We start from the raw sequence: 22892 nt of genomic DNA, 5'->3' as shown, positions 1-22892 counted from the left end.
TCATGATCCAGCCTGTGTATAAATTGTTGGATGCTAATTGACTAATTCATTATTGCTATTTTTGTTTTGTAAGATAACGATAAGATGGCCTATACAAAAACTGATGAAGCTAAGAGGCATTGATACATCGAGAGGAACCGCTCGAACAATGAAGAATTTGTATGGGCGCAACTTTATGTACTCGTAGGCTCTTTGTTTTACTTCTCTCAAAGATGCGTCTGTAAAACAAATAAAATTATACTTTTCATATTAAAGTGTGCGATTTTCAAGACGATAAATTTAAGCAAATATATTAAAAACAAAATTGAAAAAGATACTTAAATTAATATACATAAATTTGCTTCGTTTGATAATAATTCTCAATAATACAGGTGTTAATATTTTCTTACCATTACAAGCCGCTATTTTTCTATTTAACACGTCGCATATTTTTTCATATTCCATATTAATCAATTCAGATAAAATTGCAGGAGTGAACAATAATGTCAATGTGTTCACAATTTGTAGGATTATTTGAATTATCATCCACCATTTCTGTAATGATTTAACATGGTTATTAAAATAAAAGGTTAAATTATTTTATCATGTAAGTTTATTACATGTTTTAATAATAATAATTTGGAAAATTAATATGATTGTTTGACTAGGCACGCCTTCCGAATGTCTTTTGTCGATTTGTGTGCATATCATACGGTGGAGTACGAAAGAAAATTAACACGAACAATTAGTTCAAGTATCTCACCTTTTCGTAGTAAACTATAATTACTTGATAAAGAAACAGGACAATGTTCGGGTAGTTAGCTATCAGAATACCCAATATCTGAAATCAGTATAATAAGTAAATACATACAATTTACTTTCAGTATATAACTAGCAGACTCGGCCAAGCGTTACTGTGTTAGGCTTAGGTTTTTGTTATCTTACATAGTAGTAAACTATTCAAAGGAAACGGTAGAAGAACATATGTGAAACTTTGGTACTTTTAACACAGCGCCATCGGGTAGAATTGTATCAAATAATAAACAAATAATTTGCAATAAAATGAAATTGCGACTATAATTAAAGATCAATCCTATCTCTTAAGTTGGACCAGACTGCTCACGGTGTGCCAATATAATTTAAAATCGGTTAAGTAGTTTAGGAGTCCAACGCGGACAAACATCGTGATAGGAGATTTATATATATTAAGATAAGTCGAAAAAAATACTTGACATACCCCAATTTGCATTTGCTTGCTGGTTTTATTACATAGGTTTAACAATTCCTTATAGGCACTGAAGGTAGACTTAACGTTAAATATTTTGTGTTGTATTTGATTCTTTCCAATAACACTTATATTCAGATTTGTACTTTCGAATGCCAGCCTTAATGATTTCATACGTTCATATGTTACATCGAAAAAGAGTATATTCGGTATAGTTGCCAACACCATAGATATATTAATCACAAACGAGTGAATTATGTAATATGTCGAACTAAAAGAGTTTTTCAATAGAACTGTTGCAATAATTGTTGAAATTTGAATAACAATATAAGTTATAATTCGATAAGACAATGTTCCTTGGAACCTACAATCTGCGACTGAAGTTATGGCCTCGATAATTAAGTCTTCAAAAAACATGGACAGAGTAAAATTTACAAGAAACCCAATTGGCAGATAAAATAAAGGCATTAGTGGGTTTTTTTCGGCGAAATAAATACAATTATATATCATTACTGCGCCAAATGATATACAATAAAGTTTTCTCGAGAGTCGAATGATATTCGATGTAGAATCAAAAAAATGGCCAAACAGTAATCGAAAATACATAAATGTGCTGAAAAAAACACTTGAATTAAACTTTAAAAACATTTCGTAAAAACACTGGATTCGATGAATGAGTGTTCGATACTAAAGCAAAATAATCGATCGCATGTGTTAATTACTTGAATAAAAGTAATTCGACGTAGTAAACCAATTTGATATAGACTATTGATAGGTACATAAATTTGTAGTTAAGCGCAAGAGCGTTTTAATCAAAGGGAAACTTTCGAAGTCCATGTAAAAATTACTATGAAATCGCAAAATACAACAGTCTGATAAGCTATAAATGAAAGAAAATATTTTATGATCCAATATATTTATTAGGCTCTTCACCATATCGAGCATTGGAAATTTATTTAAATAAGGATGTAATATATTCAAAAGTAACATTATTTGTACTGTTATACGTATAAAAAAATATTTAGGAAAGCACTAAATTACTACCAACAGCAAAAAATTACTAGAGAGAGTTCGAATGCCCGGAGATTCAGTTTAGATTGCCTATTGAATTATTCCTACTTACAACGATGATATTACCTAAATCTCACAGTTAGATGGAATTGAGTCCAAACTACATAATGAGTGATTGAACTATATCTATTATAGAAGCAACCAATTATATATATATATATTTTCATTGCTTGACACAAAAAAAATTAAGCTAACATCTTGTAGAGTAATACCTATTCTATAATAAGTCACCTTGCTTTTAGTTTAAGGTGTGTCTTGTGTTAAAGCTAATATACATATGTTAGATATGTAAGACCAGGGGCCTCAATAGCTGTTGATAATGCATGTCAAACATTTTTACATATTTCATCATTTTATCCGTATGTAATTCGTACTTAATTATAATTTCTAAAAAACACAATATAAAAAAACGATCACCGAGCAAAGCTGTCATCCAGGTACTAATAATAAAACGTCATAATGAGTTGGCAATTTTTATTTAATTAATTGCAATAATTGTTAAATAAACTTAATATACATACATTTACTGTCTATTCTCTTTTAATTGTACAGTATTATTAATTCTAAATGAAGCATAAAATAAGGCAGTTGTAATATTACTAAGTTAAGGCTTATTTTTGTAGGTTTAATTTTTAAATTCATTTGCATATCTGTGCTTTTGATTCTGTAAGAGAACAATCAGGTGGCCGATACAAACACCAATAAAACTGAGCGGCATCGATATTTTGAGTGAGACCGCTCGACCAATCACGAATTCGTATGGTCGTAATTTCACGTAGACATATGCCTTCTGCTGTACTTCTTTTAAACACTCATCTATGAAAGAATTAAAACATTATTATGCTACATACACTCGTTTGTCACTACATATTTTTATTATATTATTATATGATAAGCCCTCATCAAGCCAAACAATCTTAACGTTTTGTGCGCTGTTAACTATTAAATTAAATACGAATTTTTATGGCACATGTTCTCAAGAAACATTGTTTGATACAACGTATGGGTATAACGGTATAAGGCCAGAACAAAAATCATCTATGTAACAGACACAGTCTAATCATATAAAGTATACGCAAAATTATGACCACTATTGGTTTCTGATGAATTGGGTTATAGCGGTGAGGCTTAAGAGACCGTGGAAGGAAAAATTTAGTTATGTTTAAGGATCAGACCTACCTAGGATTATTGCGTCTTAAGAAATAAAGGAGGGTATTTGGAGTTCGTACGAATCATAGATAAACGTATTAATATATTTTCGCGTAGTTTGCTTACCAGTGCATGTGGCTATCTGCTTTCTCAGAGTCTCTCGTATTTTCTCGTACTCAACGCTTATTAATTCCGATAAAATAGCTGGAGTAAAAAGCAAGATCAACGTATACTGTATTTTAAACCACAATGGCAAGAATAATTGCAGCCCCTTTAAGAAAATAACATTAATTTTATAAATAAACTAACGTATTGAAAATTCTAAAAAGTTAAAAAAAAAGTTATTAAAGCACATATTACAAAGCACATGACTGCCATGGAAGTTGACAAATGCACATATTAATTTAATATTTAATTTGAGATTAATTACATTTAGAGTAAAGTTAGTCTTTAATACGCAACATGTTTCCTAGAGGTCATAGATGGATGGATGCCCGGACTACCTCACCAATACGGCCAAAAGGTCGACGGTGTCTGTCCGGCAAAGAAGGGTGATCACCTACTTCCCAATTTGAGAAAAAACCGAATAATCAAGAAACAGACACAGAAATATGAGACCCAGACTAATGACGTTATAGCATCATTGGTTTTTTAATACGATCGAATTAATCATTCAATTTAAAACTACTTACGTCTGTATAGAAAGTTACAATTCCACGATAAAAGTACAATACAACATTTGGATAGTTAGTCACGAGGATGCTAAGTATCTGTAAACAAAAACAGTTTATAGAAAAAACCCTTTTTTAACGGATTGAAGTTATGTATCATTGTAAACTTATAATTATTTAAACATAATTTTAAATTTAACCGACGTTTTGCGTGCTTTATAGCGTGCGTGGTCACGGTGACTGAAGACAAAAGGTGTTGAATGTCAAAAAAGTAACACAGCTGTAGAAAATGTTTGATTATCTGTATTTATTTCCCCGGAGTTGGTATCGACTAAAAGATGTAGGGTTTCTACAGAAATTGCTTAGGGTGTCCTTCATTTTTATTTGGATATTATTGGATCCCAGGTGTTTCCAATCCCAAAGTTTACAATAATACATAACTTCAATCCGTTAAAAAAGTGATTTTCTTTAAATGTGTAAAAGTTATGTTAATAAAAGACAATACTATGAACAAAAACAGTTTAAATGTTCCTTTTAAGACTAACATATACTAAACAAATTCTTACCCCAATCTGGATCTGGTTACTGGCTCTATCAAAGCAATTTATTATGTGCTTATATTGGCACAAACACATATTTAAATGAAATATCTTCTGATTTATTCGGTTTTTTCCGATTACGTTTACAGTTGGGTACTCATGTTCGAAAGACATTCTTAGTGATTTCACACGTTCATACAACACATCGAGAAATAAAATTTTAGGTGTACTACCTAGAGCTATGGACAGATAAATTATAAAGACAAAATATATATCAGAGCGCAAATAGTGAAAATATTTGAAATGAAATGCCCCTCCCAGGCATATGTTTAAAAGTTGTAGGAGGAGAAATATTATAATACGATATGAAATGGGTCCTTGAAACCCCAGAAGCTTATCAACCATTTTGGACGATGAGATGCTCTCAATAATAGAGTCTTCATAAAACATAGATAAACCAAAAATTACGAAGAATTCAAATGGAAGGTAATACCCGGGTGATAAGGGATCACTATCGTGAAAGTTAAAAAAATAATATAGAACTACAACACCGGCTACAGAGCAATAGATTTTTTTCAGTATCTGACTGATTTGCGACGAATCAGATTTAAAATAATTTCCAAGCAGTAAACGTAAATACATAAAAATATTAAACAATGTCTGTGGCTTCATTTTAATCTGTTTTCAAAGGACTGATTCAAATAAATGTTATTGCGACAGTAACGTTTTCTATGACTTCACCGAATAGAATTCATTAGTTTAAGTGTACATACATGTAATGATTGTACTCGAGGTTCATATTTTAATATATATCTATCATTATGGAAAGGCACTATTACTTCAATAGATTAAAGTAATATATTTAATATAGTTAAGTTACTGGACAAATACTTTTTACAAATTAGGAAACCTGTCCGAAAAAGCTGTTAAACTTCACCTTTAGGAATCAAAACCTTTGACTTTCGTTGTTTCCCATACACCTGACAACCCGTAGAAGATCTTTTTTATAAATTAAGACTGCCCTGAGATTTATCGATAGCTTACTTAAATTAATAATCGAGCAGTGTTGGTTTACTGGACTCAGCGTGCTCTCATCCCTGAAGTCGTAGGTTCGAACCCTGGTTGCGGAAAACACCATGACGACGGCGGAAAATTTCAACGGCGTGTGTGTCGGGCACAAAAGGCTGACACTGAGGCTGGCACCTTTTAGTCTAAGAAGAGAAAATGATAACAGAACAGAGACATAAATCTCCGGTCCAGACCTAAGCTGGTTGTAGCGTTATTATTTTTGTACAATTTTAATTAATAGATTAATTAAACTACGTTTATGAGTTGTACAGCGCATAATTTAATTGTTTTCTACTTTTTTGAACAAGTTATTTTATGGTGTAATAAATAAGAATTATAATATATTATCTATGTTCATCTGAAAACTAGGGATACAATTAATTTATAATTTACGATAGAACCTTTACTCTCCCTCTATCACACACACATAAACACACAATCACATACACCGATACAACTTTATTTCTACTAACTTCTAACTAATTGATTGCTTTGGTTTATTTTTCTTTCCTTATTTAACACGTTAAATTTGTTTGCCTACCTTTGTATGTACTTTTTGTTTCCACTCAATATGTTTCTTTCCTGTGGAGTGGAATGGAAGCTGTGATATGGATAACTGGTTATCCAGGTTCTCACCTAGTTTGGAAACCAATCTCCAAAATATTGTCGTAAATGTTATATGGCAGAAAATTATTATTATTATTTACCTACATTACTTAAAAGGGTTTTCAAATCTTACACCTAGGAATGAAAATGTACTTAAAATGAATAAACACTTTTTTTTATTATTATTTATTAAAAGAATAACAAAGCCTCTGAAATAGCTGTGGCAGATAGTAGCCTTGCTTTATTTTAAAAATATATTAACTTACTTTTACGTTTTAAAATAACGAAACTGAATAGCAACAATAATATGCGATATGCAAACGCTAATAAAGCTAATCGGTATTTTAATGCTCAAAGGTATGGCTCGGATAATACAAAACTGGAAAGGGCGATATGTCAAGTAACACAACGCCCGATGAAGTTCCAATTGAAGCATTTTATCTGTAAAGAAGTTTTAACTAAGTATAAATTTCTTACGTACTCTATCTATCTCTTCTTCTTTGTTCGTTTTCATCACTACATAGTATAAAACAAAGTCGCTTTCTCTGTCCCTATGTCCCTTTGTATGCTAAAATCTTTGAAACTACGCAACGGATTTCGATGCGGTTTTTTTAATAGATAGAATGATTCAAGAAGAAGGTTTATTTATATGTATAATAACATCCATTAAATAGTGGAGAAGCACTGTTATTTTTGAGATTTCTAATGTGATGTCGTAAATAATTACATTTTTTCCGCCTCTCATACTCCATTTATTTAATGTAAAAATTTGGGAAACAATAAAAAAAAATAAAAATAATTTAATTTAATCATAATTGATTGCTAATTTTTTAGGAGTTAGTATTGCGTTTGTAGCTTACGCAAAACGGACCAATTTCGAGTCTAGTTGCGGAAACTGAGCCCACCTACCTTACCTTGCGTTTGTAGCTGCACGGTGTGAGGATTTGATTCCGAAGGAAACAATACATTTTGGTCGGTGATCAATTAATACATAAATGGGGCCTCTTGCCCCATTGTAAATAACATATAAAGTTGTTGAAATAACAAACAATTTTAAAATGTTTTTTACCTTGACATGAAATGTATTGATCCAATAGAATATTAGTGATTTTTTTACACTCTTGGCATATCGAATTAGCCAACATTGCCGTTATTGTTAAAGTTAATATAACTATGACGGCTGGACAGAAAGCGGACAGGGCATCATATAGTGTCCAATCCTGGAAAAAAACTATTTGTTTCTGTGAACTGAACTGAACTCATTTATAATAATAAAACCGATTTTGATTAGGCTTTGTTTTGCTCTTGTGGCTTTAATACGTATAATCCGAAATAATCTATTTCCGGATATTTTTGGTTCACGGCACTGACGGCTGAAAAATCAATAACACCGCAGACAGAAATGTGTTTGGCCGTGATCCGATCACAGTGTGAAACCAGCTGCCCACAGAAGCATTTCCAACCAATTCGGCTTCTCTATCTTTTAAGAAAATAACGAATTCTTAAAAAGCCGGAAGCGAGCCTTCTGGCTTCCATGGGCGGCGGTATCACCATCAGATGCACCTCATCACCGTTTAAAAGTCAAAAGTCAAAATTTATTTATTCATATAGGTAACATAATGTACACTTATGAACGTAAAAAAAAAATAATTGAATCTAATTATTAATCTAGTTTGCCCTCTGTTGTATAAAAAGGCACTTAGAATCAACTTACGTTTTGTAAAAAATGGAGCATGAAATTCCAAAATTGAAATAATGTTTCTGGATAATTAACTATAATTGAAATCAATAGCTGAAATGAATTATATTATTATATATTAGAAAAAAAATTATATAACTTAAGAAGGAGCTTTTTCATGATCGGCCTTGTTACTGCATTAAGCGTGGTCTTTTTAATGAATTATTATTTATAACAATTCATTAAAAAAAATTTATAAATATAAACAAACGCACGACCTGAAAGTTCTGTTTTGGTAATTACAAAACATGTTAATAAAATGAAATAAAATTATCTTCTTAGAAAATTGTTTTTACCAAAGGCGATCGAATTTTGAACAAAGTTGTATCTGTTTAAAAATTATATAGTTCCACCATGAATTATAGAGATTAACATATTAACAGTTCAAATTTAAAATACTCACTGTTACATTAAGTTCCTTCTCTATGCAATTGATATTGTTTGATAACTCTTTGTAATAAATTATACATTTTTTTACACAAAAAATTTTGTAAAATATCTTCTCTCTCCTTTGGAAGTTGATGCAATATATACACTGTATAATTAGTCTTAAAATGTTGATTCGACTATACAGTACATCAAAAACAATTATTTCAGGGATATAACTAATAGAGATTGATAGAGAAATCAGAAAAATAAAATATGATTTATCAGAATTGAGTAAGAATACGACCAATTGAAGTATAAACACAAATATAAAAATGAAGTACATTTTTAAAGAAATAATTCTATGTTCAATACGAAACATCTTGTCTAATTTGAGTATTTTGTAGAAATATTTCTCGATCTTATTTTCAAACAAAAAAGATTTTATTATTAGAAAATAAAATTCCGCCAATGTGTACACAACGGAATTGGTGATATTAAATGTCATGTTATAACATACACACACACTGGTAACTAAAACAAAAGAAGCGCAGTAGATTCCTTTATAAACATTTACCAATTTGGTGGATCTAAAATCGTAAAAATATCCAAAGAGCATTCGGTAGAACATAAACCTTTTTAAAGTCTCCATAGATATGTTTTTATATTTCTTAAACGTTTATTATAAGCTTTGTGCACTGCGTATGGATTCAAAGGTGACTTTCAAATGCATTAAAATTCAACCACTAAATAAAAGTTAACATGTCAATTACGTAACATTTTAATCTACTAATGGATTTTACTGGGTGTAAAATGCTATGCATATTACATGCACATATCATTTTACATTAATGTTCTCTATTTACTTAAATTTGTTATCCGATTTTGTGTTACAATAGTTGTAATATGCCCAACATTATCCGTTTAAATTTAGAAGACTTACTGAAATGGTTTTAATAAAACCGTCAAAGACGTTCAGATAATTAAACCCATGGTATTTACAATGTTTAGTTTATAAATCGTAAACGCTGTATTTTACAAAGGCAAGCTTCCTGACTAAACGTTCAGGAACAAAAAGACATTATAGTTTTCATGACAACGGTACTCGAATTGAAAAGCCAATATGCATATTCGTATTGTTGCGAAATGACTATCACGAGTGCATATTTACTGAACATTCTTCATAGCTACGTTCACACATCAAAATCACTTTAGGGAAAATTGCTCTTTAAGGCCATAGCCACATAGGTGAAAATATCCTGAATTGAAATGCACTTGAAGAGGTTCATTGTGCCGAGCTGTAATTGTGTAACAGCTTTTGGGCCCTGTACGTTAATGGACTTCAAACGCAACATTGTATTCAGATACATCAAAATAAATGGACACCGGACATCGGTGTTTTTATAGGATAATAGCATAGAAACAGGATTTGGTACTAAATGCTGTTCTGGTTAATAATTTATAGTAACATCAAAGCCATGCATATGATAAACTTAAAAACATTTAATTATTAGTGCTTGTTCAGCGGAAAGTGTTTATATAATTGTTTTCTCCTAGGAATTTATACAGGAGCTGCTAATTATTCTTACAACCTCGACACTTGATCTCTCCTTTACGATCTTTTACCAGTTTAAGGTTCCCTCTCAGGATAGCAGCTAATATTTACAAAAATAAATTAAATATATGCATTGACTGTCAGAAAAATATAACAGATATTCAACGTACATATTACTAATACCTATTGATATAAGTAATACACTTCACGCACTTCTTTTGTATACTAAAAGTTTAGGTTAATATATACTTTTATAATTGGGGATTTATTTTAGGTTTAGTAATTTTAATATACGGTATTTTTTATTGAAAAGATCTGAAAACTTAGAGCTTTAATCAAAAGCGTAGTATCCAAATTATATTCATTTAGAATTATGTTATTATTAAAATATCGTAAATAACTAGTATATTTAGTAAGACCTACGTTTTTGTTATTTTTGAAGGTTTAATCATAGTACTGAACCCATGTATTTAAAGATCTTGCTTTTCTTACTTTGCTATCTTGAAATGAATGCTTGCTTTCCGTGTAGACTAATTATGTAATTTTCAACGTTTCATATTCCATAGCTGAAACAAAGGGCGTTTTTCTTTTGTTGTGAAAAGATAAAGTTATCTTCGCAAAAGGAGCGTTTTAATTTTTCCATCATGTTTTTAGTTTAGAATAATTTCCATTATACTAGAAAACAACATTCTTAAATAACATTTGCTCTTGTACATCACATTCATTCTTTTTTCTTATTCATTCTGTGACGGATAGACGATTAAATTGATAACACCGAATACATACTGAACATACTGAATTTGTTTTTGAATCAATTATAATATATAATATTTTTTACTACTTTGGAAATAAAAATTAACTAGTGTAAGTTTACTAAGGGAAAATGTATTATGCGATAGAATTTTCGAAATCAGGTTACTAAGTTCATATATGCCGAAAATATAAATATTTCATCTTTATAATTAGTATTCAGATGCCAATCACATTGAAGGTTTTAATTGAAAATATACGGGTAATACACAATTAAAAAAAAGAAGTAAGATTAAATACCAAGTTTTTCTACGCATGACAATAATTATGCACGCGGACCGGTTTTCTATTAAAATACACCTTCCGTGGAAGGCTGTACATTTTTCCGCGATGAATATTTCCACTATAACACGTTCAAACACCCCTTAGTGGAGGGTGGATCAAGGGATTGCAGATTCTCGGATGAATAAACTGGGAGTTCAATGCACTGCGGTGCATTAAAAAAAAACCCCTTCTATGTTAGTGTGTCACTGACGTCTTCTGAGCGTGGGGTGATTACAATGCATCCCTTTGTGCGAAGTTATATTCATAACCCAATAGTGTCCAGTACTTTTCTATTGCTCCCAATGAATGGAAATGTTTTCTTCTTACTAATACAGTGTAATGCACTTTATACCTATGTAATGTTGTAATATTTGAGATTGAACTGATTCGTTTGAAGTTTTTTTAAGATTAACAGGAATGATGAAAATCAAGCTTGGTTACCTAGTCCCAAGCAATTACGATGCCGCCATAATGACATTTACTCACGTGTCCATAGTCATACAAATTCGTTTGCCTTGTCGACAAAAGGGTTTTGTCTCTAGCCTTTGGCATTTTATTCATAAGTCTATCTAATTAATTTACTTTTTAAAATGAGTGTTGTTTGATGAATTGCCTATTAATTTAATGACGTGGAATAAGTTATATCTGTCTATATTAAATAAATAAAAATAAATCAGTGGCGCTACAACCTCTTTAGGTCTTGGCCTCAGATTTCTGAATCTGTTTCATGATCATTTTTAAATATAATAGGCAAGTAGGTGATCAGCCTCCAGTGCCTGACACACGTCGTCGACTTTTTGGGTCTAAGACATGTGGGTTTACGATCATCACGATGTTTTCCTTCACCGTTCGAGCAAATGTTGAATGCGCACATAGAAAGTCCATTGGTGCACAGCCGGGGATCGAACCTACGACCTCGGGTATGAGAGTCGCACGCTGAAGCCACTAGGCCAACACTGCTACATATATCTGTCTTTATTATGTTCCATAATAAACGTCTTTTATTAGTGACAATTTATCATTGGTTTATCCTAATAGAAAGTATAGTGATGCGTGACAGATCGAATTATTAACAGATCACCACTGTCAACATATTAGCATATTCTTGTTTGGACAAGCATAGAATATGTACCTAATTATATTTATTGTGTAGTGTAGCTAGCTGTTTGGCAACAAATAGCACCCAAATCAAACGTAGATTCAATATAATAATTAATATAGGAAATCCGCTAGTGCATAAATATATCCTACGCCTAACCTAACCAAAGTATTACACAATCACAACCTTCGGTCTATCATAAACGCTGTGGAGGAAGGAAGGGGTTGCTCTTCTTCTGACTTAAAGGGAGGATAATCTAGTCTCCAAACCCTCCAGTGTAAGTATGGATTTTCCGGCCCGAAGGCCGCAGTGGCTAAGGTTTTTGTTCAGACACATGATGGAGACTTTTCATGGTAAAATACCTTTAATAAATTGAAGGCCGTTTTCACTGATTATATATTAAATATACAAATAAGAATTACTTGAGTATGATATGAAATGTCAACAAAAATTGCTTGGAGTAATAATTTTTGATTTAACGAAATGTTTAACTTGTAAACAGCTATACTACTAATATATTAAAAATACATTTTAATATATTAGTCGTATTGAAACCTATATTAGTGTGTAAAAACAAAAAGCAACAAATTAAGAATTATCTTATAAAATATAGATAAACCTATCACTATGAAGATACATAAACATCTGTACAGTCTCGAACTTTGAGAATCCTATAGACTGCACGAAACGCTCATAACTGATCAATTTATAATTGATCAGTTCAAAAGAAAATACATTTATCTTTTTGATAAAAGCATTAAAATGATTTATAGTTAAAATTTAGTTTTTTGAAATGCCATCTTCCTAATTTAGTAGTAAACTAAAACTCTAACTCAAATCTTTATTGAATCCCTTATGTTAATATTTTACACGTGACACGTATATATTATTTATTACAATAAGGACCTTGGTTAGGCACAGCAATGTTGTGCAACTTATTACATTATTTATTTGTTTTGACTGTACATTGCGAAAAGGAGAATATACTTAACATTATTAATAAACTTAACTTTTATACACAACAGAAACTGAACGGTCTTCTGTAATATCTGATTTACGTGGGACAAACGGCAGGTGACTCATCTGATAGCCACCATCAAAGTGATAGCGTCATTCTACATTGCCAGAAGACTTGCAAGTGCGTTTACGGCAGATTCTTCAGTTTGACGATACTTCAGTGGCCAGGTTCATCACAGTGTTGTTGTGTGGCAAAAACGGCCTTTAAAAACGCCGTTAAGGTGATACGGTTGGAATTTCGTATTCTGCCTTCACGTGTCATTGGAAGCAAAACTCTCTGTAGGTGGCGAACACCTCCTGTAAACTCCTCTCCATAGTACATGCGGTAGAAGATGCAGAGTGACCATACATCTCTATGCAATACCAAGGGGTCAATACGCTCAGAATGTGACTGGTGATTGAAGACTCTTTACATTAAAATTTCAATTAACTATAATTATTTATTTTGCAGTGTTCATATTAGCCTACTGTCGTTCTATAGCATCAAACTTCTGATAACATCTCGACTCCTCTTAGAGCAATTTGCACAAATTGCGCCGGAGTTTAGATGGAATTGAGTCACAACTAGATATCATTAGGAACCGAAACTTCGTCTCACGCTACAGAAGCCACATTTTATTGTATCCAGCCAAGTTAAGCTTATCCCTAAGGTAATGAGAAGTAATATACCAGTTTACATAACTTTTTGCCGTGTAGTATGAACTTTTAATACAGGAGATCGTATGTCGGGATGTATGTGTATACATTGTACATTTCTTGAGGTTACATAAGATGTATTCCTTTTGTTTAAACAAACGTACTTATTATTGGATTCAGAATTATTCAACTTCATTTTTTTAGTAACATATATGTTATAAACTTATGTATAAAAAGTATCATATCGAAAAAATATCACAAAATTAGCGATACAAAATAGTCGTACAGTTTAAGCATATTTCTTATCAGGCAATTTGGCTTACATAATTATTCTTCGGCCTTATCATTCAAATAATTACGTGTGTATCTGGATTAAAGACTGAAATTACTTGTAATATTTGTTGTGTATATCAAAAAAATAATTATATGGTTTTGGTGCATATTAAATGTCATCTATTGTCCTTCAATTTATATCATTGAAATAGATAGCTATGTGGTTATTTGTAGACCAAAGATTACGAGCACTCAAAACAATAATAGCATACTTCTGATGCATATTAAATTCCATTTAGCTTATCGTTCACAGTTCAGCATAATCGTCTTTCGGTCTATGAAAAAGTGTTTCAAGGTTGCCTATCATAGTGACTTTGTACATCTCATAATTGATTTGATTTAAATGTATGAAAAATATTTTAAACCTCGTCTAATCATGTAGTGGAGCTACAACCTTATAGGTCTCTCTGTGAGTACGTTACTTTATAAGTAGGAGAGCAGGCTTCTGTACCTTACAAACGTCATAATAAGAAATCCTATATCAGCTCAACATCACCAAGTGAAGCTAGTTATCGTATTTTTGTATTATGTTTATGTGTCAGAATTGACGTATGGGAATTTATGTTAGAGGCAATTTATATAAATATATATATACTAGCGGATCGGACAGACGTTGTCCTGTCTACACGTCTTTAATTTCAAAATTTCAATTTTTAATAAGCCATTTTGATGAAAATTATTATTCAAATGTTATGACAATATCTAACGATCCAGCACATGGTCACACACGATATAACACAATGATAACAAAACTTTTTTTAAATTTCGGGACAGACTAAAATTAAAATTCGAATATTATTTAAAATTTGACACTGCGATGGTAGCGCCGTCTGTCGGATCCAATGTAAAACATTCCAAAATCAACAACAACTAATAAATTGAAAATTAATTAAAAAAACATTGTCCAGCGGACAAAATTGTGAATCTAAACCATTCCCAGATCCCCTTGAACACACACAAAAAATTTCGTCTAAATCGGTCCAGTCGTTTAGGAGGAGTTCAGTCACATACACACGCACACAAGAAATATATATATTAAGATGTATAAAAATTAAATAACTTTTTTTAGGAATTTAGGACCCTCGGCTTATTGAATAACATAATATAAATTAAGATATAGATATAGACCTGGTACATATACGTAATACTTTTGATTGCAAGGGTAATAACGGTTTCGAGTTGATACATACAAAAGGCTGATCCCTTGTTCATACATTGTAAAGCAATATTTTTGATGATAAAGAGGTAAACGGTAAAAACAACATACTTAGAATTTGTTCAATTTAATTAAATTTTTTGTACCATGTATTTTATAAACTTATGGCCTTAAACTATCAATAGCTATACAAAATAGTCCTACAGTTATTCAAGCATGATAATTCTTATCATGCAATTTGTTGAATAATATCGTGTTTGTTTCTGGAATAAAGACTAAAATCACATGTAATATTTATTTTGAATATCATTATAATAATTATATGCCTAAGTTGCATATTAAATATAATTTGGATATCGTCCTTCAGTTTATATCATTGAAAGAGATAGCTATATGGTTATTTCTAGACCAAAGATTACGAGCACACAAAACAATAATAACATACTTCTGTTGCATATTAAATACCACTCGGCATAAGCCGAATCCAATGAAATAAGTTTCAGTAATATGTTCTTTCTATTATTAAAATGACTACGTATTTATTTTGGACAGTTACTTGGCACATTTCATAATCAATTATGTTAGTGAATTAAAATAAACGTTTGCCAGACAGACTGCATTTCCTCGTCTCTAGGTGATATTATAAGATTTCGTCATAATACGAAATCTTATAATATTACCTAGTGAAGCATGTTATCGTATTTTTGTATTATGTTTGCGTATAAAAATTGACGTATGGGTATTTACTGCTTAGAGGCAGTCTATATATATATATATATATATATATAAATATATTTATTTAAAGTAAATACATTAATTCATGATAAATAAATTTATTTCCTTTTTTTAGAAATTTACGGACCTACGTAATACTTTAGATTCCTAGTGAAATAATAACGGTTTCGAGTAGATTAGGTTGGTTGATAGTAGAAAAGGCTGATCACTTGCTCAATTATAATTTACAGAAATATTCATTGATGACTAAGCAGAATATTGTAAAAACAACAACACTTTTTCGTGATTTTATTAAAGCAATCCAAATACAGGTTTTAATATAATAATAATAATAGTAGCATTATTTAATTATAATCTTAATTAAAACTTAATCCTAAATAAACAACATTTATCAGTAGGTAAAATACAACGGTAACATTATGAACTATCATGTGCATACACTGTCAGCTTTCCATTCGGTTCCACGCTGTCTTTTCGACACTGGTTTTAGGTACTTTGCTGTATTGTGTTATTATATTATTCTTGTTCCTATATTTTTCAGTGTTTTGTACCGAAAAAATATTGAGTGTTTCTTATTCTAGTGGGTATTTAAATTACTAGAATATTCCACTTTGTGTCCTGAAAAGCATGTAACTTATGTCTGCCCCTTGAAGGCCGTTGTCTACGGGCCTTACCTTAATTGTACAAATATAATAATATGTGCGTTGAATAAGGCGAGTGGGTTTTAAAATTATTATATCAATTAATATAATATAATGAATTGATGTTTAAGTAACTTACTTATATTCTACTTAATAACTTATACATCAACACCATATTATTACAGTCTGATCCTACAGTTCAAATTAGGTGTCTAATTATTATGTGCAGTATATCTAGTGATTATAAATAACAAAATTCACAGTGATAGTAATAAACTAACAATATATTATTATTTTGAAGAGAATTTAAACGAAAGCAGGACAACTATATAAGTAACAGAATTATTAACAAATGCTGTTATAAGGTTGAAGTTCAAGGGGAAAATTCTCCATACTGAATATCTTGGTGGGCGAATTTCCAGGTACTCCAAAGCTATTACGATCTCTTCGTGAAGTTTATTATCTGTAAAAATATTCTACGGTACACGACAAATAATTTATTTGTTTGCAAAATTTAGGTTTTAGAATCTAGACGCAAGTACGTTTTTTGGTGGTTTAAAATGAGTATGAAATGATAATTACCTTCACACTTTACTTGCTCCATAACTAAGCTTGCTTTAATATTCTCGTATTCATCATAAACCAAATCTAAGAAAATTACTCCATTTAAATAAAAACTTAAATTCAAAATAGGTAATAGTATCAAAGTAACGATGTGAAAATGTTGATATGAGTCCTAAAAACATATAAAAATTTATATTTTAATTGACAAATAATTGCATGGATGATGGGAAAAGAAAATGTGCAAAATAGGACCAGCTAGAGGTTCTTGCTTGATCAGTACAATGCCCGCCTCAATAATGATGACGGACTTTATAAAGTTGAAAAGCCTTTCTAATAAGTGCGAATTTTTAAGCTTTCACATGGAGATTCATCGGACCAAAGAGTGCAATATTATCATTTGAGGTTATGAACATTGTGGCTTACCAATTGAATTAAGTATTTAATCCCGACGGAAATATCTATTAGTCCTTTTAGGAAACTAAATATTATATCAAAAAACATCTGCAAATATATAAAAGGTATATGAATTAGACATTCACGTAATTCAGTAGTATTAAGATTTTTCTCACTCAATGTGATGATTTATGGCAAATATCGTAAAATTCTTTAAATAAATCCCATCATTAAAATGAATCAGTATCGTTTTAACCGATACAGCGCAACTCCGAATAGCGAAAGTGATTGGGACAAAAATTTCAACGTTAACGAGGGATTCCAAGATTGCTGATTGCATCATCGCTATGGATAGAGCGAACGACATCGATATTGCATCAGAAATCTCGGCATGGGTATCCCACTCGTTATTGGAAGTTAACACAGTGGAGAAGAGAGTGTTAGCAATTAATGCAAAAGTAAGTACTTACCTTGACTTTTATAGCTCTGTTGGCTTTACCAACTTGATCTAAAAGATGTTTGTAAATTTGTACAAACTTCTTTAAATGAAATATTTTTATATTAACATCGTCACTTAGGACGCACTTGCTTTGAAGAAACAAACGTAAATATTTCATCCTTTGCCAATACATTTCATATATTAAATACGGTATTATTAGATTTAGAAAAAGAACTAGATCTACAAATTTTTCTAACCCATAAATGATATCCCTGGGGTAGAAAATTACAATTTCAAAAATCAATTGACCAAAAATAATTACACTAAATATACCAATAGTTATGCAAGCATCACATTTCTTATTATATTTCAAAAACATATCAATAGTTTCGAGGTTCTTACAAAATATAAGAAAATATTTTTCTTTATAGAATAGCGACAAACATAAATTCGTGATAACTTTTACCGGCACTAATATTTTCAATAATTTTATATACAATAGAAGTTCTATGAGTTTAATTGAATCATAGTACGTATGTATCACTAAACACATAAGAATATGAAATACAAAGCAATAGAACATAAGAAGCACTCGAATTATTTTACTAGTTTTAAATTCACAATACTGTCCTAAAAGAAGGCGAAATCCCAAAAGCAATTTTATTGAAAAATTGTTGTTAAAATTAAACATTTTGAATTTCAAATGTAGTGCGAAGCCAGTGCAAGTACCCGAATGAAAGAGTTTCTAGAAATTAATTATATACTTTCGTGGCATATCAAATGTAATTTTGTTTATGGTCTATGATAGTTCTAGCAAGGATATAATTATTTGTTGATTTATAGAACACTCACTACAAGGTCACTTATTAACTTACATTGTATGTATTTTCAATAAACAATATTTATTTGAAACCTGGGCAAGTGAAGTTTTAGTTAAAATTATTTGTGGTAGGATAAATACATAATGTACATTTGGTCTGAATTGATTTATTGATGAGAGATACTAACATATCCAAAAGTTTTCGTTTGGCAGTACGGAACACACGAAATTCCAGTTCATCGAGACAGTCATGAGCTGTTGTATTGGTCCGTAGTAATTATTTGATTTAGAATTTTTTCAATTTTTTTTGTAGCATGTATTTTATAAACTTATGGTTTAAAACTGTCACTTAATTGGCTATACAAAATAGTCCTACAGTTATTCAAGCATCAAAACTCTTATCATGCAATTTGTTAAATAATTACGTGTTTGTTACTGGAATAAAAACTTCAATCACTTGTAATATTTATTTTGAATATCATAATAATCATTATATGCCTTTATTGCATATTAAGTGTAATTTGCATATCGGTTCGGTTTATATCATTGAAAAAGATAGCTATATGGTTATTTCTAGACCAAAGATTACGAGCACACAAAACAATAATAACATACTGCTGTGGCACATTAAATACCACTCGGCATAAGCCGAATCCAATCCAATAAGTTCTTCGTATCATTAAAAGGACTACGTATTTATTTTGGACAGTTACTTGGCACATTTCATAATCAATTATGTTAGTGATTTAAAATAAACGTATGCCAGACAGACTGCATTTCCTTTTTAAGTCCGTTCCTTTATTAGTACTCGAGCAGTCATCTATGCCTTACATACGTCATAATACGAAATCTTATAATATCTCCTAGTGAAGCAAGTTATCGTATTTTTGTATTATGTTTATGTATAAAAATTGACGTATGGGTACTTTACTGCTTAGAGGCAATCTGTATAAATATATATTTATTCAAAAGTAAATTAATTAATTTATTATAAATAAATTTAATGATTTTTTTTAGAAATTTACGGACCTACCCAATGGCTTCTTGAATTACATAATATAAATTAAGATATACATAAGGCCTATACGTAATACTTTTGATTCCAAGGGAAATAATAACGGTTTCGAGTGGGTTAGGTTGGTTGGTAGTACAAAAGGCTGATCTCTTGCTCAATTACATTTTACAGAAATATTCATTGATGACTAAGCGGTATATTGTAAAAACACAAGACTTTATCGTGATTTTATTACGGCAATCCAAATACAGGTTTTAACATAATAATAATAGTAGCATTATTTAATTATAATCTTAATTAAAACTTAATCCTAAATAAACAACATTTATCAGTAGGTAAAATACAATGGTAACATTATTAACTATCATGTGCATACACTGTCAGCTTTCCATTCGGTTCCACGCTGTCTTTTCGACACTGGTTTTACTTTGCTGTAATGTGTTATTATATTATGGTTGTTATATCCTATATTTTTCAGTGTTTTGTACCGAAAAAATATTGAGTGTTTCTTATTCTAGTGGGTATTTAAATTACTAGAATATTCCACTTTGTGTCCTGAAAAGCATGTTACTTATGTCTGCCCCTTGAAGGCCGTTGTCTACGGGCCTTACCTTAATTGTACAAATATAATAATATGTGCGTTGAATAAGGCGAGTGGGTTTTAAAATTACTATATCAATTCATATAATATAATGAATTGATTTTTAAGTAACTTACTTATATTCTACTTAATAACTTGTACATCGACACCATATTATTAAAGTCTGATCCTACAGTTCAAATTAGGTTTCTAATTATTATGTGCAGTATATCTAGTGATTATAAATAACAAAATTCACAGTGATAGTAATAAACTAACAATATATTATTATTTTGAAGAGAATTTAAACGAAAAATAAACGACTATATAAGTAACAGAATACTTAGCAAATGCAGTTATAAGGTTAAAGTTCAAAGGGAAAATTCTCCATACTGAATATCGGGGCGGGCGTATTTCCAGGTACTCCAAAGCTACTAAAATCTCTTCGTGAAGTTTATTATCTGCAAAAACATTCTATTACACATTTTAGTACACGAAAAATAATTTATTTGTATGCAAAATGTAGGGTTTAGGATCTAGACGCCAGTACTTTTCTGGTGCTGTTAAAATTAGTATTCAAAGATAAGTATTAATTACCTTTACACTTCACTAGCTCCAAAGCTAAGCTTGCTCTTAGATTCTCGAATTCATCGTAAATCAAATCTAAGAAGATTCCTCCAATTAAATACAAACTTAAATTCAAGATAGATAATAGTATCATAGTAATGGAGACAGAATATTGATAGGACTCCTAAAAAAGTATAAGTATTATAATTGTAAAATAAATAACATAGATTATGGGAAAACGTCATGGGAATCATGAACTAAAACCATGTGCTTTTTGACAAAGGACAAGTTAGATTATTTCTCTTGATCAGGCCAATGCCCTCAATCAGGCCTGAATGAGGACGAAGGGCCTCTCATAAAGTTGAAAGAACAGAAGTGCGAAATTTGTACCTCCACATAGGAGATTTATCGGAGCAAAAAAAAACAATATTATCATCTTAGCATAGGAACATTGTGGCTTACCAATTCCATAAACATTGTAATCTCTAAGGAAATATCCATAAGTCCTTTTAGGAAATTATATATTACATCAAAAAACATCTGCAAATATATAAATGGTGTATTATATTAAATAAAACCAGTAGTAATAAACTTTTTCTTACTTAATGTGATTATCTATGGCAAATATCCTTAATTTTTTACTCTGTAACTCCCAATAGCGAAAGCGATTGAGACAAAAATTTCAGCGTTAACGCGGGATTCCGAAGTTGCTAAATCGGCGCTATGGATAGAACGGCATCGATATTGCATAAGAAATCTCGGCATGGGTATCCACACCGTTATTGGAAGTCAACACAGTAGAGAACAGAGTGTCAGCATTCGTGTAGGTTATTTTTCCATTTAGGTAATTCAGAAGTATCAATATTCCGCACAAACTGCTTATTAACGCTTACCTTGAGTTTTATAGCTCTGTTGGCTTTACCAACATGATCTAAAAGATGTTTGTAAATTTGTACAAACTTCTTTAAATGAAATATTTTAATATTAACATCGTCATCTAGGACGCACTTGCTTTGCAGCAACAAACGTAAATATTTCATCCTCTGCCAATACATTTCATATATTAAACACGGTATTATTGGATTCAGATAAAGAGCTAGATCTACAAATTTTTCTAACCCATACTTGATATCAAAGGGGTAGTAAATTACCATGCTAGAAATCAATTGACTAATAATAATTACACTAAATATACAAATAGTTATGCAACCATCAAATTTCTTATTATATTTCAGAAATATATCAATTGTTTCGAGGTTCTTATAAAATTTAAGAAAATATTTTTCTTTATAGAATAGCGATATACACAAGTTCATGAAAACTTTTACCAGCAGTAATATTTTCAATAATTTCATACACCATAGCATTTTTATAAGTTTAATTGAATCAAAGTACGTTTGTATCACAAAACACATAAGAATATGAAATACAAAGCAATAGAACATAAGAAGCACTCGAATTATTTTACTAGTTTTAAGTTCACAATACTGTCCTAAAAAAGGCGAAATCCCAAAAGCAATTTTATTGAAAAATTGTTGTTAATATTAAACATTTTGAATTTGAAATGTAGTGCGAAGCCAGTGCAAGTACCCGACTGGAAGAGTTTCTAGAAGATAATTATATACTTTCGTTGCATATCAAATGCAATTTTGTTTATGGTCTATGATAGTTCTTTAGCAAGGATATAATTATTTGTTGATTTATAGAACACTCACTACAAGGTCACTTATTAACTTACATTGTATTTTAATAAACAATATTTATTTGACAGGGTGCTTAAAATTTTAATCGAAATTAGCTTTATTATTAAACATGAATTGTTAATTATGAAAATTTGACAGGAAATCATTTCGGAT

General features: G+C 30.6%; 4 protein-coding genes and 1 pseudogene across 4 annotated transcripts; all 5 read right to left on the bottom strand.

The window, feature by feature from the left end:
- Positions 1-33: 33 nt before the first annotated feature.
- Positions 34-1432, bottom strand: LOC123689285. Its single transcript, XM_045628688.1, has 4 exons — positions 1217-1432; positions 743-820; positions 390-534; positions 34-218 (listed from the first exon to the last, which is right to left on the bottom strand). The coding sequence occupies exons 1-4, from the start codon at positions 1430-1432 to the stop codon at positions 34-36; spliced, it is 624 nt and encodes a 207-aa protein (XP_045484644.1).
- A 1468-nt stretch (positions 1433-2900) lies between these two features.
- On the bottom strand, positions 2901-4808 carry LOC123689298. Its single transcript, XM_045628718.1, has 4 exons — positions 4662-4808; positions 4117-4194; positions 3551-3695; positions 2901-3091 (listed from the first exon to the last, which is right to left on the bottom strand). Exons 1-4 carry the CDS (start codon positions 4806-4808, stop codon positions 2901-2903), a joined length of 561 nt encoding a protein of 186 aa, XP_045484674.1.
- A 1768-nt stretch (positions 4809-6576) lies between these two features.
- On the bottom strand, positions 6577-9064 carry LOC123689296. The gene is made up of 4 exons (XM_045628714.1): positions 8450-9064; positions 8023-8100; positions 7378-7528; positions 6577-6749 (listed from the first exon to the last, which is right to left on the bottom strand). Exons 1-4 carry the CDS (start codon positions 9062-9064, stop codon positions 6577-6579), a joined length of 1017 nt encoding a protein of 338 aa, XP_045484670.1.
- Positions 9065-16948: 7884 nt separating this feature from the next.
- On the bottom strand, positions 16949-18745 carry LOC123689300. Its single transcript, XM_045628731.1, has 4 exons — positions 18086-18745; positions 17646-17723; positions 17241-17394; positions 16949-17121 (listed from the first exon to the last, which is right to left on the bottom strand). The coding sequence occupies exons 1-4, from the start codon at positions 18743-18745 to the stop codon at positions 16949-16951; spliced, it is 1065 nt and encodes a 354-aa protein (XP_045484687.1).
- Positions 18746-20757: 2012 nt separating this feature from the next.
- On the bottom strand, positions 20758-22588 carry LOC123689305 (annotated as a pseudogene).
- Between the last annotated feature and the right edge of the window lie 304 nt (positions 22589-22892).

This window comes from Pieris rapae, chromosome 6, assembly GCF_905147795.1.
Source record: "Pieris rapae chromosome 6, ilPieRapa1.1, whole genome shotgun sequence".
NCBI classification, from domain to species: Eukaryota; Metazoa; Arthropoda; class Insecta; order Lepidoptera; family Pieridae; genus Pieris; species Pieris rapae.
Note: the sequence above shows the minus strand (reverse complement) of the source record. Positions and strands in the feature narration are given on the sequence as shown.

Bases quoted from the DNA above. Each gene is read 5' to 3' on its own strand.
- LOC123689296 (XM_045628714.1), bottom strand. From the start codon at position 9,064: ATGGAGACTTTAAAAAGGTTTATGTTCTACCGAATGCTCTTTGGATAT. The intron at 7,529-8,022 runs GTAAGTTGATTC...GTTTTTTTCCAG, and splicing joins TGCTCCATTTTTTACAAAAC to GATTGGACACTATATGATGC. The intron at 6,750-7,377 runs GTAAAAAACATT...ACTTCTTTACAG, and splicing joins TCAATACATTTCATGTCAAG to ATAAAATGCTTCAATTGGAA.
- LOC123689298 (XM_045628718.1), bottom strand. From the start codon at position 4,808: ATGTCTTTCGAACATGAGTACCCAACTGTAAACGTAATCGGAAAAAAC. The intron at 4,195-4,661 runs GTAAGAATTTGT...TTTTGTTTACAG, and splicing joins GTAACCAGATCCAGATTGGG to ATACTTAGCATCCTCGTGAC. The intron at 3,696-4,116 runs GTAAGTAGTTTT...ATTTTCTTAAAG, and splicing joins TTGTAACTTTCTATACAGAC to GGGCTGCAATTATTCTTGCC.
- LOC123689285 (XM_045628688.1), bottom strand. From the start codon at position 1,432: ATGGTGTTGGCAACTATACCGAATATACTCTTTTTCGATGTAACATAT. The intron at 821-1,216 runs GTATGTCAAGTA...TACTGATTTCAG, and splicing joins GCAAGCAAATGCAAATTGGG to ATATTGGGTATTCTGATAGC. The intron at 535-742 runs GTGAGATACTTG...AAATCATTACAG, and splicing joins TTATAGTTTACTACGAAAAG to AAATGGTGGATGATAATTCA.
- LOC123689300 (XM_045628731.1), bottom strand. From the start codon at position 18,745: ATGTTTAATTTTAACAACAATTTTTCAATAAAATTGCTTTTGGGATTT. The intron at 17,724-18,085 runs GTAAGTACTTAC...ATATATTTGCAG, and splicing joins ACAGAGCTATAAAAGTCAAG to ATGTTTTTTGATATAATATT. The intron at 17,395-17,645 runs GTAAGCCACAAT...ATATGTTTTTAG, and splicing joins TTAAATACTTAATTCAATTG to GACTCATATCAACATTTTCA.